Genomic DNA, 23872 nt, shown 5'->3' with positions numbered 1-23872 from the left:
AATTGCCAGACTTGCTTATGGAAAAGGAATGGGAAGAAGGCAGGGACTGATTGGCAAGTGTAGGAAGTGACAGTTTGGGGAATTCTCTAAAATTTAAAGACTTAAATAAGTATAAAACTTAGTAATTATTCAGTAATTTATTTTCTTCATTTTTAAAAGAAATGGATAAATAGCCTTCTATGTGGAACTATGTTCATGTGCCATGTCTAGAGACAAAAACAACAGACTGATGTTTATCTATAGTCACATATTCCATGTTATTTTCTGGCATTTTTCTTTTTATTTTTTGAGATATCTAGCTCTACCTAGGAATTACCCACAAAGAAATAATGATTACATTAAAAATCCACAGGGGGAAAAATGATGGAAAAGACCAGTAGTTGAGCTTAGATCAGCTATGTATGATTTTACTTTATAATTTCCACTTTCTTGTAATTTTAGATTTTCTTTGAAAAGTATGTTTTAATGAATATTTATAATTTTAAAAAACGAGTTTGCATTTTATCTAAATAAAGAAATCAAATGGATGCATCAAGTACACTAGTCAGTCTGTTCCTTCAATCTGTTTTTACTTAGTCAAACACAATACTGATCATCTTAAATACAATGATATGTAATACTTTTGAGCATAAAATAGATGCCAGGATTAAGATATAGAATAAACATTTTTGACAATCTTCATTTTTTTGCAATATCTAGCTCAGAAGAGAATAATTTTAAAAACATAAATACTTAAAATATATTAATATTGGAAAGTTAATGACAATATTTCTCTTTTTTCACTTTCAGGTGATTGCACAGTGCTTAAATATAATTAAGCAGATGAGGCAACAAAGTATAACCCCCCCCACACATATTATTACCCCATACTCTGATTTTAAACAGAAATTATATTTGTCAGTATTTTATGCTCTGTTTTTCAAAAAAATTACAGTCACTACTATGTGTAATTGCTTGGATGTTATGTAAGCTTTTAATAGATAACTTAATCTCTGAGAAATTATTTGGTTGAGAGCCCTCAGTGGATTAGAGATAGGTTTCCTCATTGTAAAATCAGAAATAGTAGTAATTGCTTATATTAAATGGAAATGTTAAAGTTTATAAAACTTGAGAATCTTTGAACAATAATATATATATGCATACAATTACAATGATTGTCTTAGATGATAGTCCCTGGTTTGAGAAAAAGTTTGGTTTGACATTTAATAATTAAGCCTTTTTGCAAGATACTGCTTTGACTTGGCAAAGCCACATACAAATCAGGTGTAGAGGACTGGCTTTTAAGTGTTAAAAAATAATTGGAGCAGATAGGTACCTAAAATACACTTTTATAATAGGAATAAAAAACAGTTTAATAAATCCACATTCATTTGCTCTTTGATTGTAAATATATAAAGAGTTTTTAGTTATGATGTGTCTGTCTCACAGAGAAAGTATGATTACCTAAATATGCACTTTTTTTAAAAGGAATTGCTTACTCAACTCTGTGCGTTCTGTAAAACACTGCAAAATTGTGTGCATCTGCAAGTTAAAACTCATATACAGCAGGCTAAAACTGAACAGAATTTCACTGCAGACCTGACTATGTCGTTCTGGGTTTTGTCACCAGAAACATATTAGGCTAGAATGTGCTCAGGATTTTTTGAACAGTCCATGAAATGTGACAGGGATGTTAATCTCCACTTCAGCCCTGGCAACTTCACTCAGGTCCTTGGCATTCAGAATTAGGAGATAAGCGGGCTTTTGACCTGCCCCAGGGCTCACCACCACACTCAGAACTACACCTGTTAATCAGAAGTTAATAAGGCAATGTTGAATTTAAAAAAAAAGCCCATAGCAATAGATAGTGTCACTGAAATAATACAGGAAGCAAGGAAGCATTACATTGACAAATAAAGAAAACTAGATGCCTTGATATCTTGCTCTGACTCTTCTACCACCTGGCTGTGTGGTAACCCTGAAAGGGATTTAAAATTTTTCATGTCCCCTGGACTATAAGCTCTAAGAAGGGAGTGACCCTATCTGTCTTGCCCACTGTTGTATCCCAATAGCCTACTGCAATGATTAGAACATAGTAAGTATCCATTAAATTCTTATTTAATGAATGTTTCTGTGTTTTTATCTGTATCATACGATTTAACACCTGTTCTACCTACTGCAAAAAAAAAAAATGTTGTGACAATCAAGTGAAAAATGTATATTAAAAGACTCTGGGAATTCCCTGGTGGTTCAGTTGTTAGGACTCCGCGCTTTCACCGCTGAGGGAGCGGATTCGATCCCTAGTCGGGTAACTAGGATCCCGCAAACTGAGCGGTGTGGCCAAAAAAAAAAAGACTTTGAAAATGGTAAGGTATATTATTTCTATAATTTCCAAGACCTATCTGGAAGCTTACTTCCTTCAAACAAAATAAGAACAAACTTTTTGCGGTTTTGACTGGAAAGGCTGTATATGTAAAATCACTTAGTGTAAAACGGCTCTACAATTCTTTATTTTATTCATTTCTCTGTGGTTTTCCATATTTTAATCCCAGAGAGGATAACCTACCTCCTTGTCCCGGATAATCAATAGTTAACTAAGATGACTCTTTGTAACTGAGTTGCTGTTTTATAGGCTGTTGCTCTGGATCCCTTTCTAGCCCCAGTTTACTGAAAGGAAAAACCAAAACTAGAAACACAAAGCCTCATCCTCATTCTCTTGGATCTGTTAGAATACTCAGTTTCCCTCCTTAGAACTCTATCCCTTTTCAGAAATGTATCTAGGTCAGGAAAGGCAAAAACCTAGACCGCATGCTGTTCCTACTTCCTTCTCTCCTTCATCTAGAGCAGACATTGATGTTCCATCATGACACCAGATGGTGCTTTAGCATTTTTCCAACAGTACCAAATGAAACCTGACCATAAGATAAAACTTATTTTCAAATAAGTTTAAATTCTTTAGTGCTGTCCCATTCAATAGTATAAAGGATTATTTTTGAACATTAGGGAATAATCAACATAACTCCTCTCTTAATTAACTAACTATATGAACTGCAATGAAAAGAGAGTGTTCAGACACATCTATTACTTTCATTACCGTCATCTTCCTCCAAGGCATCTGGGTGAGAAACAAAGATGGGTTCTGAGGGGTAGGAATCAGGCTCTTGCCATACCCAAGTTTCTTTAGTTTTGACGTTCAGCTTACAGAGCTGCTTGTAAGAAAGAAAAGTCAATCAATCAGTCAGTCAATCAGTCAATATGCTCTACTTGACTAGCATGTGACTCAAAGTACTGTTTGAATATTAGGAAGATGGATTAATTACCCTGTCTGGAACAAAGTGATTCAAGCCAAGTCCATATGCGTATGTGTAAGGTTTCCCACCATACTTCTGGTAGTTGATCTGAGGAAATTCAAATGCTGCAAAGTAGAGCACGTGCTTAGGAAAACTCGTTAATCTCTTTGAATGGAACATTTTGTTCTCTCTCATGTGAGGTTTTTTCCTAAATCATCTCACCTTGGCGAGGCCCTGAAAAGAGAACTTCAGGTTCCAGCCAGATGGTCTCATCACTGCACAGAATTGCAGTGGCAGTTGTGTTGGGGAGTGTGACTAAATTCTTGCCTGTGTCAGCCTAAGAAAGAGGATAACAGAAACCTCAGGGATCAGGAAAGAAAAATCAAGCAGCCATAAATATAGTCTTCCCAAGTTTTGTCTCCTGCGTTCTTCATTTCTTAAGTCAACATGTAGGGAGAGGCAGTGCAGAAAACTCTAGAAAGGGGAGCCCAGGAACATGACTGGGAAAGCTGTCTGTGTCCACATCAGTCACTGGCTGTGTGTCACTGGGAAAGTCATACAACTTCATAGGCCCTCAGTCTTCTCATCAGTGTAATGAGACTGACCTCGAAGAAAATTTACAGCTCTGAGGATGGGCTCTGGAAAAAGAAGTATTTTTCTGCAGAACAACAAAGACTTCAACCTCTAGGTATCCATACAGTGTTTGTCTCCTTTATAGTTAGGCTATATTTTTATTTTATTTGAAAACAAAATCATGCTCGTAAGTTGTCAAAAAAGAAAACAAATTAAAAAACTACTGACCAGATGTTTTCTAAGATCTCTTGTCACCCACATTGCTCCCACGTGATTTTTCGGATTATTTTATGAAAGGAATGAATATCATGAGCTCTTTCAAAGAACATATTCATTTAGTAATACCTGCATCAAATACTTAAATACATGTTTTGTGATGGACTCTATTCTAGGCATTTGGGATATTTCAGAGAACAGAGTCCCTGTCATCATGAAGTTTTCATTGGGAACATAAACAATATAAATATAATTAATAGACAAAGTGTTTAGTACATCATGAATGTGAGGAAAAAGAATAGAGCAGAGTAAGGAGAATCAGAAATGTGAAGAGTAGGTGAGTTGTAATTTTAGTAGGTGGTCAGGGTGAGCCTCATTGAAAAGGTGAAATCTGGGATAAAACTTGTAGGAGATGAAGGAAGCTAGCAATGCAGGTATCTGGGGAAGAGCATTTGAGCAGAGAGAACAAACTACAAAGGCCTGAGGTAGGAGTACGCCAAAGGTCCTTGAAGAACATTAAAGAGACCAGTGTGGCTGCACTGACTGAGCTCGGGGGAGAAGAGCAGGAGAGGAGAGTGGAGGGGTAAAGACTGATAGGTCATTGTGAGGTCTTGGTCTTTTTCTGTGAGTGAGAGATGGGAAGTCATTGGAGGGTTCTGAGCAGAGCAGTGGCAGGCTCTGATTTATTTTTAAAAGAATCACCCTGACTGCTCTGTCGAGATCACTTTTGCAGCTCAATATTAAAAAAACAAACAACCCAATCCAAAAACGGGCAGAAGATCTGAATAGACATTTCTCCACAGAAGACATACAGATGGCCAAGAAGCACAAGAAAAGCTGCTCAACATCCCTAATTATTAGAGAAATGCAAATCAAAACTACAATGAGGTGTCACCTCACACCAGTTAGAATGGGCATCATCAGAAAATCTACAAACAACAGATGATGGAGAGGGTGTGGAGAAAAGGGAGCCCTCTTGCACTGTTGGTGGGAATGTAAATTGATACAGCCACTTTGGAGAACAGTATGGAGGTTCCTTAAAAAGCTAAAAATATAATTACCATATGACCCAGCAATCCCACTACTGGGCATATACCCAGAGAAAACCATAATTCAAAAAGACACATACGCCCCAATGTTCATTGCAGCACTATTTACAATAGCCAGGACGTGGAAGCAACCTAAATGCCCATCAACAGACGAATGGATAAAGAAGATGTGGTACATATATACAATGGAATATTACTCAGCCATAAAAAGGAACGAAATTGGGTCATTTGTAGAGACGTGGATGGATCTAGAGACTGTCATACAGAGTGAAGTTAAGTCAGAAAGAGAAAAACAAATATCGTGTATTAACGCATATATGTGGAACCTAGAAAATGGTACAGATGAACCGGTTTGCAGGGAAGAAATTGAGACACAGAAGTAGAGAACAAATGTATGGACACCAAGCAGCAAACCACCAAACCACCAAAGCAGCGACAGGTGGGGGTGGTGGTGTGATGAACTGGGAGATTGAGATTGACATGTATACACTGATGTGTATAAAATGGATGACTAATAAGAACCTGCTATATAAAAAAATATATATATATATGTGAGAGATACAAAAATAAATAAATAAATAAAATACATGTAAATTAAAAAAAAAAAAAGGGGAGATGAAAGAGTGAAATCAGGGAAACCAGTTTGTCTTGTAGTAATCCAGTCAAAAGAAAACAATGGTTCAGACTAGGCTAGTAGCATTGAAGTCAGTGAGGAGTGCAAGGTAGAGCCAAGAGGATTTCCTGATAGTTAAGATATGCGGTGGGGAAGAGGCATGAAACTGAGAAAGGAGTCAAGAAGGGCTTCAAGGTTTTTGGCCCGAATAATTAAAAGTTGGAGTTGTCACAGCAAAGATGGGGATTACTGAAGGTAATTTTTGGTAGGGGAAGAGGAGAAGTTTAGGTTTTGTCTTATTAAACTTGAAGTGTTTATTGGACATCAAAATAAAGACATGGCATTGGCAGTAGCATATAAGAACCTTGAGTTAAAAGGAAAGTTGGAAGTGAAATTCTAGGCTGCTTTAAAGCATGAGTCTTTACAAAGGGAGTAAACGCACAGATAGAAGATAGAACAAAGGGCTGAGTTCTGGTGCCCTCCAACATTAAGGGGTCTTCAAGAGAGGAATGAGGGGATAGGTGGTGGGGGCAAGAAGAGTTAAAAGAAGGATTTTGTAAGAGGGCAAAATAATAGCATGATATGCATGATTTAATGAAAACAGGAGGAGAGTGAGACATATGAGAGAGGGGGAGAATTGTAGAGTGTTGTCCTGGAGAGGGTGAGGAAGGATGGGAAAGACTAGTTCTGAATAGGATGATGGATAATTCGGTATGAGTACAGATGCTGGTGGGTGGGTAGATGTGGTGGCAGGAGTCTACGTTCTTTTCTGATTTCTTTCATTTGTTTCAGTAAAATAGGAAGCAGAGCCATCAGTTGAGTATGAGTGTGGAGGTGGGAGGTGTTAGAAGGTTGAAGAGAGGAGGGTGTGAAATATTTAACTAGGAAAGTGAAGTTGGGAAATGTAGCAGTAAGGTTTGTGGTCATGTACTTAAAAATGGGCCAATTAACACAATTGTGTGTTTTTAGCACTTAATTTCAGCCTTAGAGGTACAAGCATGGAGTGGGTGGAGGGTTGAATTTAACTAGGATTATGATTTTGACAAATAAGTTCTATAAAGTAAGAAAGAGGGAAGAGAAATGAAGATCTACTCAAGGGGGTGATTACAATGATTAACCATGAAATTGTTATTAAATAAGGAGGGAAGGTAAGTCCTCAAGGGAGTGAGAAATGATGAGAAGGTAATAGGTTCAATAGATTGGAGGTTCCTGGTGGGAACTGCAGTCAGGCAAGTAATCTTGAAAGATAAGAGGTGGTAGTCAGAATGTGTCATGCATGAAACCAAGGTTATGGTAGAAGCACAGTCAAAGGTAATGGCAAGGTCAATTGCATGACTGTGGGGAGTGAGTGGCTGAGATAGAATGGAAGACAAAATCAGTGGAAGACGTCATGGAACTGAGAGGCCAGTTGTTGGAAGAGTCACCTGTGATGTGTATATTGAAATAACTGAGAGTCAGGAGTAGATCAGGGGAGTGTGACACTGAGCCAGAAGGGAGAAGGAGTGGTGGTTAACTGGTGAGAATAATAATGAGGGGTGTATATATGTAAATGTAGACATACCACTTGGCTATATACTTAGCTGAAGTGAGATTTGAAATTGGAAGATTTTAAGGGTGGGTGGAAGGAGCAATGGTCTGGAAGCAGCAAAGTGGAACAAGTGTAGCACAGCCCCAGGCCCAGTGGTACAAGCGCTGCAGGAGGAGAAACTGCACCCCTGGAAACTGCTGCTGAAGAGACCAGTGTCCTAGAGGGAGTGTCAGATTTTTTGGTAAAAGAAAGAAGGTGGAAGGAACCTTCTGAGCAGAGGATAGATGGAATTTTTCTGGTACGTACAATGAATTAAAAGGAAATAGTGAAAGATTTTCAGGATTGGGAAGAGATGGGAGGTGAGGATGGGTCTTGTGAGATTCTGTGAAGTGGGGCCTCGAGGCACTTCATGGTGATTTTGGCAAGGAGAGAGCGGCATGTGTGCATACATACATATTTATACATGTATTCAGTAAGTTCAAATGTTGATGTCGAACACATTACTTATGCAACTGTGACTTTAATGATTTTACTCTGTCGTATCTTATTTTTTCCACCATTAAGTTAGGGTTTTTAACGTAAGAGATGTGTAACATTATCTTTGCTTTCCAAGCTAGCTCCTTATTTTCACTCTTCCCCCTCACTATTTTTTTAACACATGCATTTATCCCCTGACCCAGCAATTTCACTTCTGAGAGTCTATCCTATTGCTATATCTGCACATATATAAAATAACATACATACAAAGTTATTCCTTGTGACATTATCTGTAACAGCCAAAGAATGGAAACAACTCTGTTGCTCAGCAGTGAGGGACTTGGGTATGTTCACAAAAAAGAATACCGTGCAGTTGAAGAAAGCAAAATCTTCAATATATATTTTAAAATGAAAAGAAGCAAGGAACAAAAATGTGGATATAGAAAGTTACTTTTTGTGTAAAAATGGGAAATAATAATTATATATATTTATATTTTCTTATATTTGCATAAACAAAGGAAAAGGAAAGACATTAAAAGTTACACACAGAAGTGAAGGGGAATGGTATGGAATGGAGGCAGAGAGAGGTTGGAGCGACACTTCCAGTGTGTACCTTTTCAGATCATTTTGAGTTTTTGACCATTTAAATTCACTGCCTATTCAAAAATAATAAAGGTATATTTTAAAGATATCACTGTTATATTAATCACTAAACTGGAAACTTCACTCATACTCTTTCCTCTCCTTCCTTCAATCTGTTTATCTCTTATTTCCCTAATTTATGACTTATTTTTCTCTTCATTGCCAAACTTTTAAAAGTGCAGGCTATAGTAATTGCTCCCACATTCTCATCAATTGCTCACCTTTATTGCCTTGAAACCTGATTTCTGCCTCTCTCCCTACTCCCCTGGAGATCACTAAATCTGGTTTTTGGCTCTTCATCTTCATTCTTTTCAACTTGTCTGTATATAGCAGTGGGCACCAGTGAAACCCTTCTCTTGCCTTATCATGTGGCATTATCCTCTCTTAGCTGTAACTAGGGCCCTTTGGTGACTTTTTTCTCTTTCTTTTTCTGACTCCTCTTTTCTTACCACTTTCTGCACATGGGTGTTTCCCCAACTTTTGTGCTTGGCCATCTTTTCTTTTCTTTCAGCATGTTATGGCTATCAAGTTCATCATTTTTAAAATAAACAAATTTGTATGTTTCTTTTAAAACACTCTAAAGTATGAATTTTTCCTGCTAGCGATCTTATCTATCTTCATATATTTGATCGTCATTTCAATTCCAATAACTGTCAGCTCTTTTCTTCTGACCCTACTTCGTGTCGCAAGGACCCGCACTTCCATATGAAAGCCTACAAGACGTCTTCACGAAAATGTTGTTGATGCTGATTTTGCTGTTGATGATGATTATAATCAATATTATTTAACACTTACTTTGTGTGAGGGACTATATTCAGTGATTGACATATGTCACCTCGTTTATTGATCACAAAAATCCTGTATGGTGGATATAGATAAAGAAAAGGGGATTTAAAAAGATTAAATGTCTTGCCGCGAATCAAACAGCTAGAATGCTGGAAGCCCTGGTCAACCTGGGTCTGTCTTGAAGTCAGCCCTTTTACTCATTCTCCCCATTTCCTCATAGTTCTACAATTCAGGTTTATCTCCAAACCTGCTCTGCCTATTACATTTCCTATTTCCAAAGGTATCAACACTCTAGACACATAGGCTTAAAGGATCTCTATGGTCTTTTGCATGTCTAAGACTTAATTCATTCTACCATCCAATCAAATGTAAGATCCTTTTAATTCTACCTGTAGGAACTCTCACTTTTGTCGGTTTGTCTGTTCCTACTACCACTACATTTTTCTATCACCTGAGTGATTTTCATTGTCTCCAATCCCAGGTCCCTTATCATCATCCTTTCTTTACTTCCAATACTACTTACACACAACACAGCCTTATTTTAGAAAATCAAAGCTGCAAATAACCTTAGTTATTATTTAGTCCAATTTACTTAGGTTTCTGAGCAGGCAACCGAACTGTAGGGGAACTTGCTCACTGAGTGACTTGCTCAGGAAAGCCGGACATTTAGTAGCAGGGACAACTAGAGTAGTCAGTACGCTTGATACCCAGTCCACCAGCTCTGAATATGGCTTTCTTCTGTTCAAAACCTTGACTATCTCCCCATCACCTGTCAAATAAAGCACAAACCTTTTGGCCTGAAAGCCTTCAAAGACTGCCAACCTACTTTTTTTTAAGCTTTTTTGCCCACTTATTCCACTGTTTTTGCTTATGTTCTAACCAGTTGGATTGCAATCACTTTGAAAGGATTTTGTAAATAGAAGAACAACAGGTTTAGAGTCAAAACCTAGTTTTCGTTTTGACTCCACCACAGTTGGATTTTGCTGAGTCATGTGACTCTTCTGAGCTTCAGTTTCCTCGCTTATAAAATGAGGCAAGTGGAATTAATTTTTAAAGTTCCTTCCAGCTCTGAAATTTCAAGACTTTATGTATAAACACACAGCAGGAGAAAAAATCCTGAGTGAGATGAAACATTCTGGTTATATCTGAAATCTATGTAGAGGGTGGTTACCTTGTCAGTATTCAAAGGAAGTACATATCTCCTAACTTCAGGTTGGGGAGCCTTTCTGGCATTTCTTTTCACCTCTTCCCAGTTCTCACGTAAATTGGCTAAATATAAGTAATTATAAACAAATTCAAATCTGCAAAAATAAGAAGTCAAACATGAGGACAGCCAATTACAAATAATTTAGAGACATGCTTCATGCCTTTTAAAAGCACAAGTGCCTCCCTATTCTTCAGACCCCAACCCAGAACCTGCTAAAGACTCAGGAATCCTGGAGCCATTTCTCCTGCCCACTCTGGGTGGAGAAAAGAATCCTGCTCATGGATATGTTTAAATAACAACAGCCTTTAAAATGTTCTGCTCTGTTTCTCTATCACCATTCTGTCTGTGTCTTCAGGGGCTACTGTCTTTTTTAGTGACCTGCTGTTTTGAAGAAAGCATTATCTCTTTTTCCCAAACCCAGACTAGAACTAGGAGTTCTAGGCTCCCCAAAGGATCTTGTTAAGTTTGAGTGAAATTAAGCTTAAGTTTACTCATCAAATCACAGAATCTTTTATTTTCAGGTCTGGTTCATGGACCTGATCAGTTTTCAATCATTAACCATAGTTTTGAGGTTCAATTAGTGTTTCTGATTATCTAAACTCCCTACAGCCTTTTTAATCATATTTTGTGACTTAAGCATTCTTCTTGCTTTTTTAGATGTAATTCAGATTAAATACTGAGAGCGGCATCTCCGAAAAAAACCCTAATTTCCAGGAACAACTGGAGATGTAACATTTATCCAATGTCCTTTCTTACCCTTTCCAGCAACAGAGATCCACAACCAGAAACTCACTGTCTTCATAGGTATTGATGTGATGGAAGAGGTTAAAAGGAGATGTCCTGTATTTATTATTGATATACTTTTTTCTTTTTTTGTCAGCAATATGAAGCCAAACCTTGAAAAGTAAAGAGAATATTTTGATGCATTTAAAAAGAAAAAAAAGTGTGCATTATGAAAGACATATTCTTCAGAACCATAAAGCTGACAAATAAATGTAAGACTTACCCCCATGGTTTCATTGGACTCAAAACAATCCAGGTAGTTGGCTCCCCAAAGACTCCATGAAGAAAGGAACTTGAACAGGTTAATTTTGACTGGTGTCTCCACAAAAACAATATAGTTGGGAGTCAAACCAAAACTGTTCAGAAACAGAAATAAACCTGTGAGTGGGAAGGGTTGATTCTCAAACCACAGAGAAATATGTACACATGAGGTACGCTCAGTTATATGAATCAACAGTGCCTACATGAAATTAACTACATTTAAATTTAGGTTTCTGCAAGAAAATGTCATGATCAGGATTGGTATCAAAGGTAGGCAAAGCAGATCTTTAAACCTGAGTTTTCCTGAAGATTCATAGCAGGCCTTCAAGTTACCTATGGACGTAAGATGGCTTGAATCGGTCACTGCAGGGGAATTGTACAACGATCTCTGACTTGCTTATTGGATCTTCCTTGTCTGAAATAAAGTGGTTTCAAAAGGCTGTGGAACAGCCTCTTTTATTTTCTTTTAAAAATACAAAGCATTTAGAACAGCTTATGCAAGCAAAGAAATACATTTTCAGATCTTGATTTTTTAAAGAGTTTATTTCCATTTTCTCAGTCACTGGCATTTCTTAGAGAAATTTCATGCGGAGCTGCAATCACCCAGGAAAATCCAAATAGCAGCAGATTTGGAAAGTATACTCGAACAGTGTGTGGCAGACAGGGTACAGTGGAGTCACATCTTACATCTGGAGGTGGGTTCTAAGTCAAGGGAGTAAGGCAAAATTTTAGTATGGTCAAAGTGCCTTTTACAATCTCTTAAGTTTTCTATAAAGTTATGGCATATGTGTTTTGGGTCCATAGCCCTTTACAATAATTCTTAAGCACATATAAGTTTATTTACTACTAAGGCAGTGTCTTCAAACCTTAGTGTATATTAAGAACCACATAAAAAGCTTCTGAAAATACTGACTATGGATGGGCTCACCCCTAGAATTACTCATTCAGTCTACCTCAGGTGGGGCTCAAGATTTGTATGTAAAAATCCATATATACTCAAATAATTCTATTATCAAGATCATTACCAAATTTCTGGCAATGAACGGAGAATTCTAAAGCGTACTCTCTTCTGTTTTAATATTCTTTCTCTATAGTATATGAGTTAAAAGGTTATGTTTTTAGTTTTGGGAATTAAATACACACAAAATACTTACTACACTTTCATATACATGTGTGTATCCTATTATACATACACATGTTTGTTTAAAATCTTAATTTTGTCTGGCACATGGATAAGTGCTCAATAAATATTTGCTGGATTCGAATCTAAATCTTATATGATCAAAGTCACATATACACTACATCTTTGAAACACTGTAGAATAGAACACGGCAACTTATTTTTGAAGATGTCATTTCCTGCTATGGTGCTCTTTGGCATTGGTCCCCTGGTAGGGTAAGGGTGAGGGGCAGTTGTCCTAAAATCTGAGAGTAATTTAACTGTCCATATAGTGCTATCCTGATATTTCTGATCTGACACCCTGTATTTCCAGTAACTTTCTCATGTTATAGATACTTGTTTTTTGTTTTTTTTTTTTGCGATACACGGGCCTCTCACTGTTGTGGCCTCTCCCATTGTGGAGCACAGGCTCCGGACGTGCAGGCTCAGCGACCATGGCTCACAGGCCCAGCCACTCCGCGGCATGTGGGATCTTCCCGGACCGGGGCACGAACCCGTGTCCCCTGCATCAGCAGGCAGACTCTCAACCACTGTGCCACCAGGGAAGCCCCTAGATACTTGTTTTAAAAAGAGTCAAAGTGGTAAACTGACCTGCTTGTAGTGGAGGGATCTTTACAATATTGTAGGCAATTGAAAAATTTTTCCCAAAGCAATTACCAATATTGTAAACAGTCCCATCATTTTCAATGTGGGGGTGAGCAGTGGCTCCATTGACCGAGACATAGTTGCAAAGATCAACCTATGGAAGGAGAACAAACGTCACCCATGTTAAGAGGAAGATCGTATTACACCTTTGGTTCCTCAGTCTGACCTCACCGTTACCATTTGCACCCTCACCCTAAGTGTGCTTTCTCTTTCTTTCCATCTCTCTGGGTCTTACCCTCTTTTAAGTCTATAGAAGTCCCATCTTTAGTGCTGAGCTCTCCTCTGACCCCCATGCTGACCCCTCATGCCTCTGAAATCTTCAAGTTCTCCCTGATTGAGCTTTTCAATTGATGTAGGCCATATATTACTCTGGTTGGTTACTTTCCTTTTGCACATGCAGTTTGTCTTCAAACAGTGACGAATTTGAATCCTGAAACTTCTTTACATTCCCCTTATTGAATTACATTGAATTGTATGCTGATAGTCAATAATTTTCATTTTATAAAAATGGCAATTTTTTATGATACAACCTAAATACCAAATCCAGTATCTTACATACAGAATGAATTTGGAACTGAAAGGAACTTCAGGATTCATCTAGTATAGAAAGTCTTAACCTAAATAGACTTCAGGGGAAACATGAATTCCTGGAGTTAATGGAAACTTTTTGAAGATACGATTCAGTGCTTTAATTCGTTTTGGATTCTCATAAAAAATTCAAAACCACTAATCTACCACAAACCTCTCAGTTTACATAAGAAGAACTTGAGGTGTCAGAGAGATCAAATGACTTATCTAAGGATGTAGAGCACTAGAATTTCTACCTGGAACCTGCTCAATAAAGATTTATTGAATGAATAATCGATGGAGTATATATTTGTCTAACCAAAATTCTTTCTATGTGATTAGGGGAGTATGTTTTAAAGCATAGGGAGTTTTTAGCACCCTCATTTAAATAAAAGGCAAGACATTCATTCAGTCATTCAGTCATTCATCAAGTATTCCTTGAGCTTCTATTATATGCCAGGTGCTGTGTCAGGGTCTAGGAAAACAGAGATGGCCCTTGCTTTCAAGAACTTCAGTCTAGATTTGCACTGTCCACTATGGTAGCCACATATAGCAATTTAAATGTAAGTTAACCATAATTAGATAGAACTTCAAATTCAGTTCCTCAGTCACATTAGCCACATTCAAGTGCTCAATAGCACTTGGACAATGAAGACATAGAACATTTCCATCGTTGTAGAAAGTTCCATTTAATAGCACTGTATTAGACCAATAAGCTGGTATACAGTGCAGTAGGTGCAAAATGATATCTGTAAAGTAAGGCCATCTAACCCAGACTAGGGGATTAGGCAGGGCTTCCCAAGGGCAATGACTCCAACACATGCTTGAAAGATGAGTAAAATTTACCAGATGGAGAAGGATGACAGTGTGTTCTAGGGAGTAGGAACCCTAATGTAAAGGCATAGAGTTGCAAAAAGTGAATGCTGCTTGGGGATTACTAGTCATTCAGCATGGCTGTGGTGATACTCACACATGGAAGAGGAGAAATAAAATGGGCCAGCCACAAAGGTCTGTGCTTTTAACTTTATCTTGGAAACTATGGGTGCACTAATTGGAATAACACATTTATACTTGCATTTTAGAAAAGAAAATTGCTTCTACTGAATTAAGGAAGCTGAATTTAAGGGAATCGGGCTGGAGGCAAAGGAACTTGTTAGGAGTCTATTTCAGTAATAGTAAACCAACAAAAAAACACTCAAAATTTTAAAACTACATTTTTATACGAAGTCAGGGTATAGTGCTGCTCACAATGAAACCTGACTCCTAATAAAGTCTATTCTGGAGCCATACCATGAACTTCACACTTCCAATTAAATTACTATGGTAATTGGATTCACTGTCAAAGTCAAATGGATGGTTTAGAAACTCAGCTTCGGTATTTCTCTAAATGATCTACACACACGCTCATACGTGGTTTCAAACATACATCTAAACTAAGAAAGAGCTATCGAGAATATGTTAAGCCTTAGTAAATAGTCTGTTGGGGATTATAAATCAGCTTGTGACATTGACACCCATTGTTGGGACTCCTTTTCCTTTCTATTCCTACTACATGAATATCTAGTTCGGGTCTTCTATTCCACTTAACTGGTCTCCTAGCTATCCCTTATCTCTTTTGTCCTCCCATACAGCTTACATGTGGCTTCCAGATTAAATAACCTAAAGTACGGCTCTGCTTATACCACTTCCCTGAACAAAAACTTTGAGTAGCTTCCCATCAGCTAAATGACTTATTCCAAATTTTTGTCCATTATTCAAACTTCTAGTTTCACCCTACCCTGTGTTTCACTATTCCCCTTGACGTGGCATGCTTTAGATCACTAGTTCTCACCTGGGAGTGCTATTGCCCCCTAGGGGGAGAGTTGGAAATGTTGGTGAGCATTTGGAGTTTGTACAATGATTGAGGACATGTCTAGTGTTTAGTAGGTGGAATCAGGGATACCAAACCTCTGCAGTGGGTGGGACAGTCCCCACAATGATGAAGTACCACCGGCCCAACGCCACTGCCACCTCCATTGAGAAATACTGCAAATCTAGCCAAATAAATTATTCTTTATCCTCCAGTTTCCCACCTCTATACAGCTGATCATGGTACTCCCTGTATATGAAATGTTCTTTCTCCAAAATCAATGAAGTTGTGCCTTCCCTTTAACTTCTAACTCAAGTGCAAGACTTTTAAACCTTCCTTGATCTGCCCCACTTCACATCCACCAACTACTGCCAGAAGCAATCTTTGTTCTTTCATAGAAGGTTTTCCCTCTGTGAAAAAGAGTCCTCACATTCTGTGTCCTATTATAGTTAAGTAATGTATTTATTTGATTTCTCCACCTAGGTGTTAAGCTTTCTGAAGACAAGAACAATGCCTCGCAAATGGTTACATCTTAATAAATATTGGTTGAAAATGTAGATCTATCTTATCAAATGCTGCACCAAGATTGCCTAAGTTCTCATCAAAATTTATCACTTTTTAATACTGCTGACATGTTTCTCTATGCTTTTTCATTTAAGATATAGCTTTATTTCTAACAAGAAGTGTCTATAAGAAGGGGCAAGTTGGTACAACACACTTTCCTAGAACAATGAATGGTAGGGTTTTCAATATTAAATGTGCCAGTTCCATGCTAGTCTATAAAAACCATGAAGAGCAGGGACCATGTTGTCTTACTCATTGGTATATCTTTTGCATCTAGCATAAGTTCTGGTACATGGAAGGGACTCAATAAATATTTGTGTCACAAATAAATATGTTAGGCATTTTATACGGTTTTCCTCCAATCCACATAATAAATGTTTAAAATTTCGCAGATGGAGAAACAAAGTTTGTCCTATGTCACATTGCTAGTAGTTGATGACAAAGCAGGGATTTGAAACTTAATCTATCTGGCTCTCATATTCTTCAAACCCAAATGCACAGCTGATTTAATTCTAAGTTGCAAATTCTAAATTCCTGAGCGATATGGTCTGAGCACTGTGTCCTACCTGCTTAATTGTCTCCAAGGTTTCGGGATTAATCTTTGTAATGAAGTTGGTCTCTGTGCAGGCATAGTAATCTTCCCCCACTGGGTAGATATTAACAAGGGCATTGTCAGTAACCTCCACTCCTCGAAAGTAAGAAAAAAACCTGCAGAAGCAAATGGATTTTTCAGTCCAGTAACTTTCAAGCCATGAGAGAAAAAGGGCTAATGTAAAATGTCTTTAATAACTTGCAGTTGGGTTTCAGTAACCTGGAAAATATATTCTTGCAGGGGTCTGGGAAAGCACAGGTGCCAAATTCTGTTATGACGATCCTTTTCTCAGTCATTGCCCGTACGTAAGCATCAGTGCGGATGAACCTGAAGGACATTGAGACACGGGAAAGGGTCACAGACAAGGGCAATTAGTATAGTCCATGGGGAGCTTAGAATGGTCATTCTATGTGACCTCCTAAAGTCAGAATCATAAATCCACAACATGAAGAATGAAGAGTCTCGTAACTTTCTTGGGGTGACTGAAGGAGAAAGAGACAATGTGCCACGAGCTTAAATTTGTGTCTTATAAACTTCACAGTGACATATGAGGAAATCAAGGTTCAGAGAAATGAAGTGATCGGCATATGTGGCCAGAGCCAGAAAACATGCCTGTTCCATATCACACTATGCAGCCCCATGGGTAGTTCACATTGGACCTCTGACTTCCTGTAGCCTATAATTCAACAATCTACACTGAGCGGGGAAGTATAGAACATGTTATGCTGAATTATATTCCTTTCAATCTTCCTCATGTCCCTCTTATGTTTTTCTTCAATTTAAAAATTTATTTTGCTACTTTTAAAAGTAGATATCCTTGAATCTGGTCTCTTGCACAGGCAGACCTCCTGAACCATATCTCCCAGACTAGATGGCGTACGTTGCCTAGGATTTCTCATGTGGAGAGCCAATTAAAATCTGATTTTGCACTTTCATAAAGAGGAAAAAGTACCAAGGTCTTTAGAAGGCATATAAAGGCTTTGCCTGACCTCCAAAATATGCTTTCATAACTAAATTTCTGCTTGACCTGATCTATTTCTCTTCTATTACAGTCCAAGTTATCCTGACTACTTCAAGACTCCATTTATTCTTTCTTTTGATGTCTCTTCAGAATGCCTGAAATCTGTGGTGATCAACAAAGCTGCTAACAGGCCTGAATATTAAGGCATAAGACAAACTATTTATTGTGGTGTTAATGAATCTTTGTAATGAAATTGGAGTGATGGCTTAGGGCTTCAAGCCTTTTAGCAACAATCTTCTGTTTTTAGAAAACTTCTCTTTCTTGTATTATTATGACATATTTGGTCCTTGCCTCCTTTGTGACACCCCTCCCTCCTTCCCATTGGCCTTTCTGATTATAAAAAAGGAAAGACATCAAGAGACCCATGGTTTAATAATAATAACTATTATTATTATTAAATGCTTCCTATGGGCTAGGAACCATGTTCTCATTTAATCCTTGTAATAAACCCTGAAGTAAATTCTCTTATTTCTCCCATTTTTATAGATGACAAAGCAAAGAATTAGAGATTAACATCTTGCCAAAGGGCACCCACCTAGGCAAATGGTATGTAGGGCATATGGGATTTGAAGCCAGGCACGTCAGACCCCAAAGCCCTAGTTCTTAGCTGCTTCTTTATCCCATAGTACATCTCCGAGGTGTCCATACAGACTCACTGGCCCAGGAGGATTCTGAGTGGAAGCGAGCATAAAAGTCTCCTCTTGGGTTCAGGAGGTTGAAAAGTACATGGAGGGAGGAGCTGAGATAGGTCCGAACCCTAGGAGGAGTGGGCCCTAGTGTTCTTTACCTTCTGTGGTATGTGACGTGTCCTTCTTTAAAGTCAAACTTGTGCAGGAGAGCTTGCCCATCAAACAGGTGGTAAAATGGCTCAGATCCAACTTCAAAGAGTCCTGGCCCACATCGAAGGAGACTGCCGGTCAGCCAGAGGGGGATCCTGCCTGTGATGAAGGCAAGACTCAGAACATTGCTTCTTACCCCTGCCCTTCTCACCCAGGTAAAGAGCAGTGATTATCTAAGCAGCCCGATTGGGCAGCCTCTTACTTCTAAAGCTGGCAGTCATTTCCATTCCCAGTTCTCACGGGGGGTAGCTCTCAGGAAATGCCTGCTGGCCTACTCTCCTTTCACTAGGAGACCAAGTGGTAGGAAATGTGGCAACATCTCAGAGTTTAGATAAAGGGTTGGAAGGAGACAGGGAAAAGTATCTCGAATGGAATGGGATTTTCCATCTAACAGATTTCCCCAGCTACCAATACATTTGCCTTTTTACTGTCTCACTTTTAAGAAAAATTTCAAATTTCTTGATATATAGGAGGGATGGATTAGAAGCAGGGATCTAGATACTAAACAAAGATGTGTCTACAGAACAAACTGTTTAAATGAAACAACAAGAATACTGGCTTCTTAAAATATAGACCTATATTCCTTTGAGAATATGGGCTACTGTCCAGATAAAGGTCAACCTGCTGTAGCAGAAAGTGCAAAGGGCTGTCAGAGACCTGAATTCTGGTTCAGGATTTGCTATGTGCCATCTCTAGGCCTCCGTGTCCTTCTCTGCAAAATGAGGGGCACACAAGAAAGGCCTTAAGTCTGTTCAGTCTAAACAGTTAGGTTTGTGCCCTTTGATCCTTTGAAAAGTGCAGCATTTGGCAGTGTTTTTATAATCCTTGCCATTAAAAAAAAAAACAAATGTATTATTTCATATAGCTCAATTTCAGCAGCCCACTTTACAAGGATGTATATTTCTGATAAAAATTTGAAAAGAAGGCATGGCTTAACTAAAAGGCACAGCATTAATTTGATTGCTAGAACCTAGATTGTTAGCATCAGAATCTAGTTGAGAAAGAGCACCGGGCTCATTCCTTCTATTTTGCATAAGAGACAATTGGGAGGAAAGAGACCTGCCCAGGCTTTGGATCTTCCTATAACACCATGTCTAAGCAAGGATGCTATGTGGGTCATGTGGTGACTTTGGATAATGATAGCAGTAGTAATAATAACAACCATCTATTGATAACTTTGTGTTGGATACTGTGTGAATCTTTCGATTTACATTATCTCATTTAATCTTCACAACATCTCGATGAGGTAAAATTTGGTTTATGGTAGGTGAATGAATTGAGACTCAGAAAGTTTAAGTAACTTGTTGAAGGATTCACAGATAGTAAAATAATAGAGCTACAATTAGCACCTACATCTGCCTGACTCCAGAACCAAGACTTCTGATATAATGGGCATGAAACCTACCACCCTTTATTGTCATATTCCCAGATGCTTGTCACCAGGCCTTCATTTATTCTGCAACCGATAGAACAGACATTTACAGGACATTTTCTATGTGCCAGGCACTGAGCTAGGCACTGACAGCTTAAAGATGACAAAGGTATAGTCCCAGTTGTTAAGGAATTCCAGTTAGGTAGCATTTTTCTATATTAGAGAAGTAAAGAAAAGAGGAAATGGGTTCTTAGTATAAAAAGCCCAAATGTCCAGATTCCTCTCTCTGTAGCCCACACGGGGAGCCCGTACTGAGAGATGCCAATGAATAAGAGAACAGAGAAGAGAGATTGAGACAGAAAAGAGAAGATGGCTTCAAGATAGGTGAGACCAACCTGTAACATGAGCTGTGAGCGGTGAGGACAGTTCCTCCACAGTTTCAAACAGTTTCTTGTAACCACCAGCAGGATGTTCGACTCTGAAATGGTGGAATAATGAGGAGGAAGCTCATGTGGAATCTCAGGAAGTCCACGGAGACAGAGGCAGAGCTCCAGGAGAAAAGATGCTCTCTGCTCAATGGTGGTGCATACTGCCAGTCTAGCCTGGGCTGGGAGCACACAGTGTTTTGGTGTGGTGTGGTGGTAGAAATGTATCAGGTTGGCAAAGGGGCCCAGGTCAGTGCTCGTCCTCTGATGAAGGAGAAAATGACCTCCCTTTTAATGCCACAGTGGACTTGCTTGCCCTCTGTAGTTTTCCCATATTTCTGAAGACAAGTCAAAAAATCCCGCCATTGTCACTTCTCTTCCTGACCGAGTCCTTCCTGCAGAATTAGCCTGCCCTGTCCCTACCCTCAGCTTTTACTGCATCATTTATTCTCTTGCCTTCCAGATGGTCTCATTCCTCTCTCTCTTATGCACTGGGAGACCACAGGTTTGGGGGTCAGTTTGTCATCCTTTGTTATTCACCCGTATTATACCATCACTTCTTCCCATCATCTCACTTCATCACCAGTCTCCAAGAGCTACAGTACGTTTTAAGTATAGTCAGACAAGGAGATTTAGGTCTTATATTTTTGATTATTTTCTCCCTTCTCACTTTGGCTCCATGTTATAACTTCTTAGAGTGAGAGCTCTGACCAGACTGCCTAATTATGATAGTTATTTTTTATTAAGCACTTACCATGTGCCACATACTATAAAAAGGACTTTGTATGCTATTTGTTCATTTAAATCTCACAACACCATAATGGGGGTAAGTACTACTCATTCTATATAAGGAAAAGCCAAGACTTCAAAAAGTAATTTGCCCAAAATCACACAGCCAGGAAATGGCTGGGCAAGAAGTGGAACCCAGGTCTGCCTCATTGAAATCTTCATGCTCACTACTACTTCCAAGGCCCATTCCAAGCCACACAAACCCCACTGTAATTTAGACCTGAATTCTAGATATTTGCTTCAATACATAAATAGGAAGAAACTCCCCAACCATGAGCCAAGGCCTTCCCTAAAAGGGTCATCAATCCTCTTCAGGAGCTCTTGAAATAGACCATTTACCATCAACACACTAAGGAATTAAAAAAATAATCTCCCAGAGATACTTACTGGATGGACATTTTCTCTCAGTGGAGGATTGAGAGTACTGGCACCAGTTGTGGAATGAGGAGGCAAGTCCTCAGCCAGGGGCCTTTATATGCCTTCTAAATCCACCTAAAAAGAGTTATGGCTTTGGGAACCCTTTCTCACCCCTTGATCTGAGAGAGTGTGAATAGAAGTGGCTTTCAGTGCTCAGATACTCCTGATGCTTGAGCATTAATTTGGGCTGGCCGCTCCCTTAATTGTTTTTTGGCTATTTTCCAGAGACCTCAATCCTTCCCAAAGAGAATGAGAAGTGGATTAGAAAGAAAGGAGTTGTGTGGGAGTGGCTAGCATCAGGCCTGTGCTGATCCGGGTCACCCCACTGGAACCAGGCAACATTCTCTGGTGCCTACCTCCCTCTTCCACTTCTGTGCCCTCATTTTTACCCCCATTCATTTATTCATTCACTTATTTATTTTTAAAAATATCTATTACACATTTTCTATGGAGCAGGCATGGATGAGCCATCTCTGTCTTCACACATCTTGTAACTCTGCAAGAATAACAAGAAACTAACAAACTCTTCAATAAAATTTTGTAAGTGCTATGATTGGAGAAGTATGGAGTGTTATGGAAGCATATTATAGCACTTCTAACTCTCCCTGGTCACCTTATAGGCTCCATTCAGGGCCCAATTCCGACCAGGCTGAGGGCTTCAGTTATGTTCTTTTGATTTGCTGCAGATGAACCCCTTTCATATCTTTGCTTGTTACTAATGCGTTCCTGATCTCCACATCACCTTCCTGCTCATTGGTACGTGTGCTGCACTCAGATAGTAAATAGCACTATTTCATTCATATTTCCACACTCCTTTATTTAGCCTCAGTTGTTTGCCAGCACAGACATGGTACTGACCAAAGGAGTCCCCTGGAAACAGACAAGATACTTACTATACCAGCTGACAACTTTAACATTCTTTTAGAAACTCACCATGATCAAGTGGGCTTTATCCCAGGAATGCAAGGATTCTTCACTATACACAAATCAATCAATATGATACACCATATTAACAAATTGAAGGAGAAAAACAATATGATCATCTCAGAGGATGCAGAAAAAGCTTTCAACAAAATTCAACACCTATTTGTGATAAACCACCCCCAGAAAATAGGCATAGAGGGAACTTACCTCAACACGATAAAGGCCATATATGACAAACCCAGAGCCAACATCATTCTCAATGGTGAAAAACTGAAACCATTTCCACTAAGATCAGGAACAAGACAAGGTTGCCCACTCTCACCACTATTATTCAACATAGTTTTGGAAGTTATAGCCACCGCAAACAGAGAAGAAAAAGAAATAAAAGGAATCCAAATTGAAAAGAAGAAGTAAAACTATCACTGTTTGCAGATGACATGATACCATACATAGAGAATCCTAAAGATGCTACCAGAAAACTACTAGAGCTAATCAATGAATTTGGTAAAGTAGCAGGGTACAAAATTAATGCACAGAAATCTCTTGCATCCTTATACACTAATGTTGAAAAATCTAAAAGTGAAATTAAGCAAACACTCCCATTTACCACTGCAACAGAAAGAATAAAATACCTAAGAATAAATCTACCTAAGGAGACAAAAGACCTGTATGCAGAAAACTATAAGACACTGATGAAAGAAATTAAAGATGATACAGATGGAGAGATATACCATGTCCTTGGATTGGAAGAATCAACATTGTGAAAATGACTATACTACCTAAAGCAATCTACAGATTCAGTGCAATCCCTATCAAAATACCACTGGTATTTTTCTCAGAACTAGAACAAAAAATTTCACAATTTGTATGGAAACACAAAAGACCCCGAATAGCCAAAGCAATCTTGAGAAAGAAAAACGGAGGTGGAGGAATCAGGCTCCCTGACTTCAGACTATACTACAAATCTACAGTGATCAAGACAGTATGGTACTGGCACACACAGAAATATAGATTAATGGAACAGGATAGAAAGCCCAGAGATAAACCCATGCACACATGGTCACCTTATCTTTGATAAAGGAGGCAGGAATGTACAGTGGAGAAAGGACAGCCTCTTCAATAAGTGGTGCTGCCGAAACTGGACAGCTACATGTAAAAGAATGAAATTAGAACACTCCATAACACCATACACAAAAATAAGCTCAAAATGGATTAAAGACCTAAATGTAAGGCCAGACACTATAAAACTCTTAGAGGAAAACATAGGCAGAACACTCTATGACAT

The 23872-nt window shown here is 38.6% G+C and overlaps 1 protein-coding gene across 1 annotated transcript; it reads right to left on the bottom strand.

Moving 5' to 3' along the window:
* Window positions 1–672: 672 nt before the first annotated feature.
* On the bottom strand, window positions 673–21694 carry RPE65 (retinoid isomerohydrolase RPE65). Its single transcript, XM_029229591.1, has 14 exons — window positions 21634–21694; window positions 20428–20510; window positions 18609–18759; window positions 17020–17127; window positions 16775–16916; window positions 13175–13322; window positions 11738–11819; window positions 11367–11499; window positions 11117–11256; window positions 10325–10454; window positions 3492–3606; window positions 3300–3394; window positions 3074–3185; window positions 673–1784 (listed from the first exon to the last, which is right to left on the bottom strand). Exons 1-14 carry the CDS (start codon window positions 21642–21644, stop codon window positions 1633–1635), a joined length of 1602 nt encoding a protein of 533 aa, XP_029085424.1. The 5' UTR covers window positions 21645–21694; the 3' UTR covers window positions 673–1632.
* Between the last annotated feature and the right edge of the window lie 2178 nt (window positions 21695–23872).

This window comes from Monodon monoceros, unplaced genomic scaffold (assembly GCF_005190385.1).
Source record: "Monodon monoceros isolate NGI ecotype Baffin Bay Population unplaced genomic scaffold, NGI_Narwhal_1 Super_Scaffold_18, whole genome shotgun sequence".
Classification (NCBI taxonomy): Eukaryota; Metazoa; Chordata; class Mammalia; order Artiodactyla; family Monodontidae; genus Monodon; species Monodon monoceros.
This window is presented reverse-complemented; position numbering and strand designations above follow the sequence as displayed.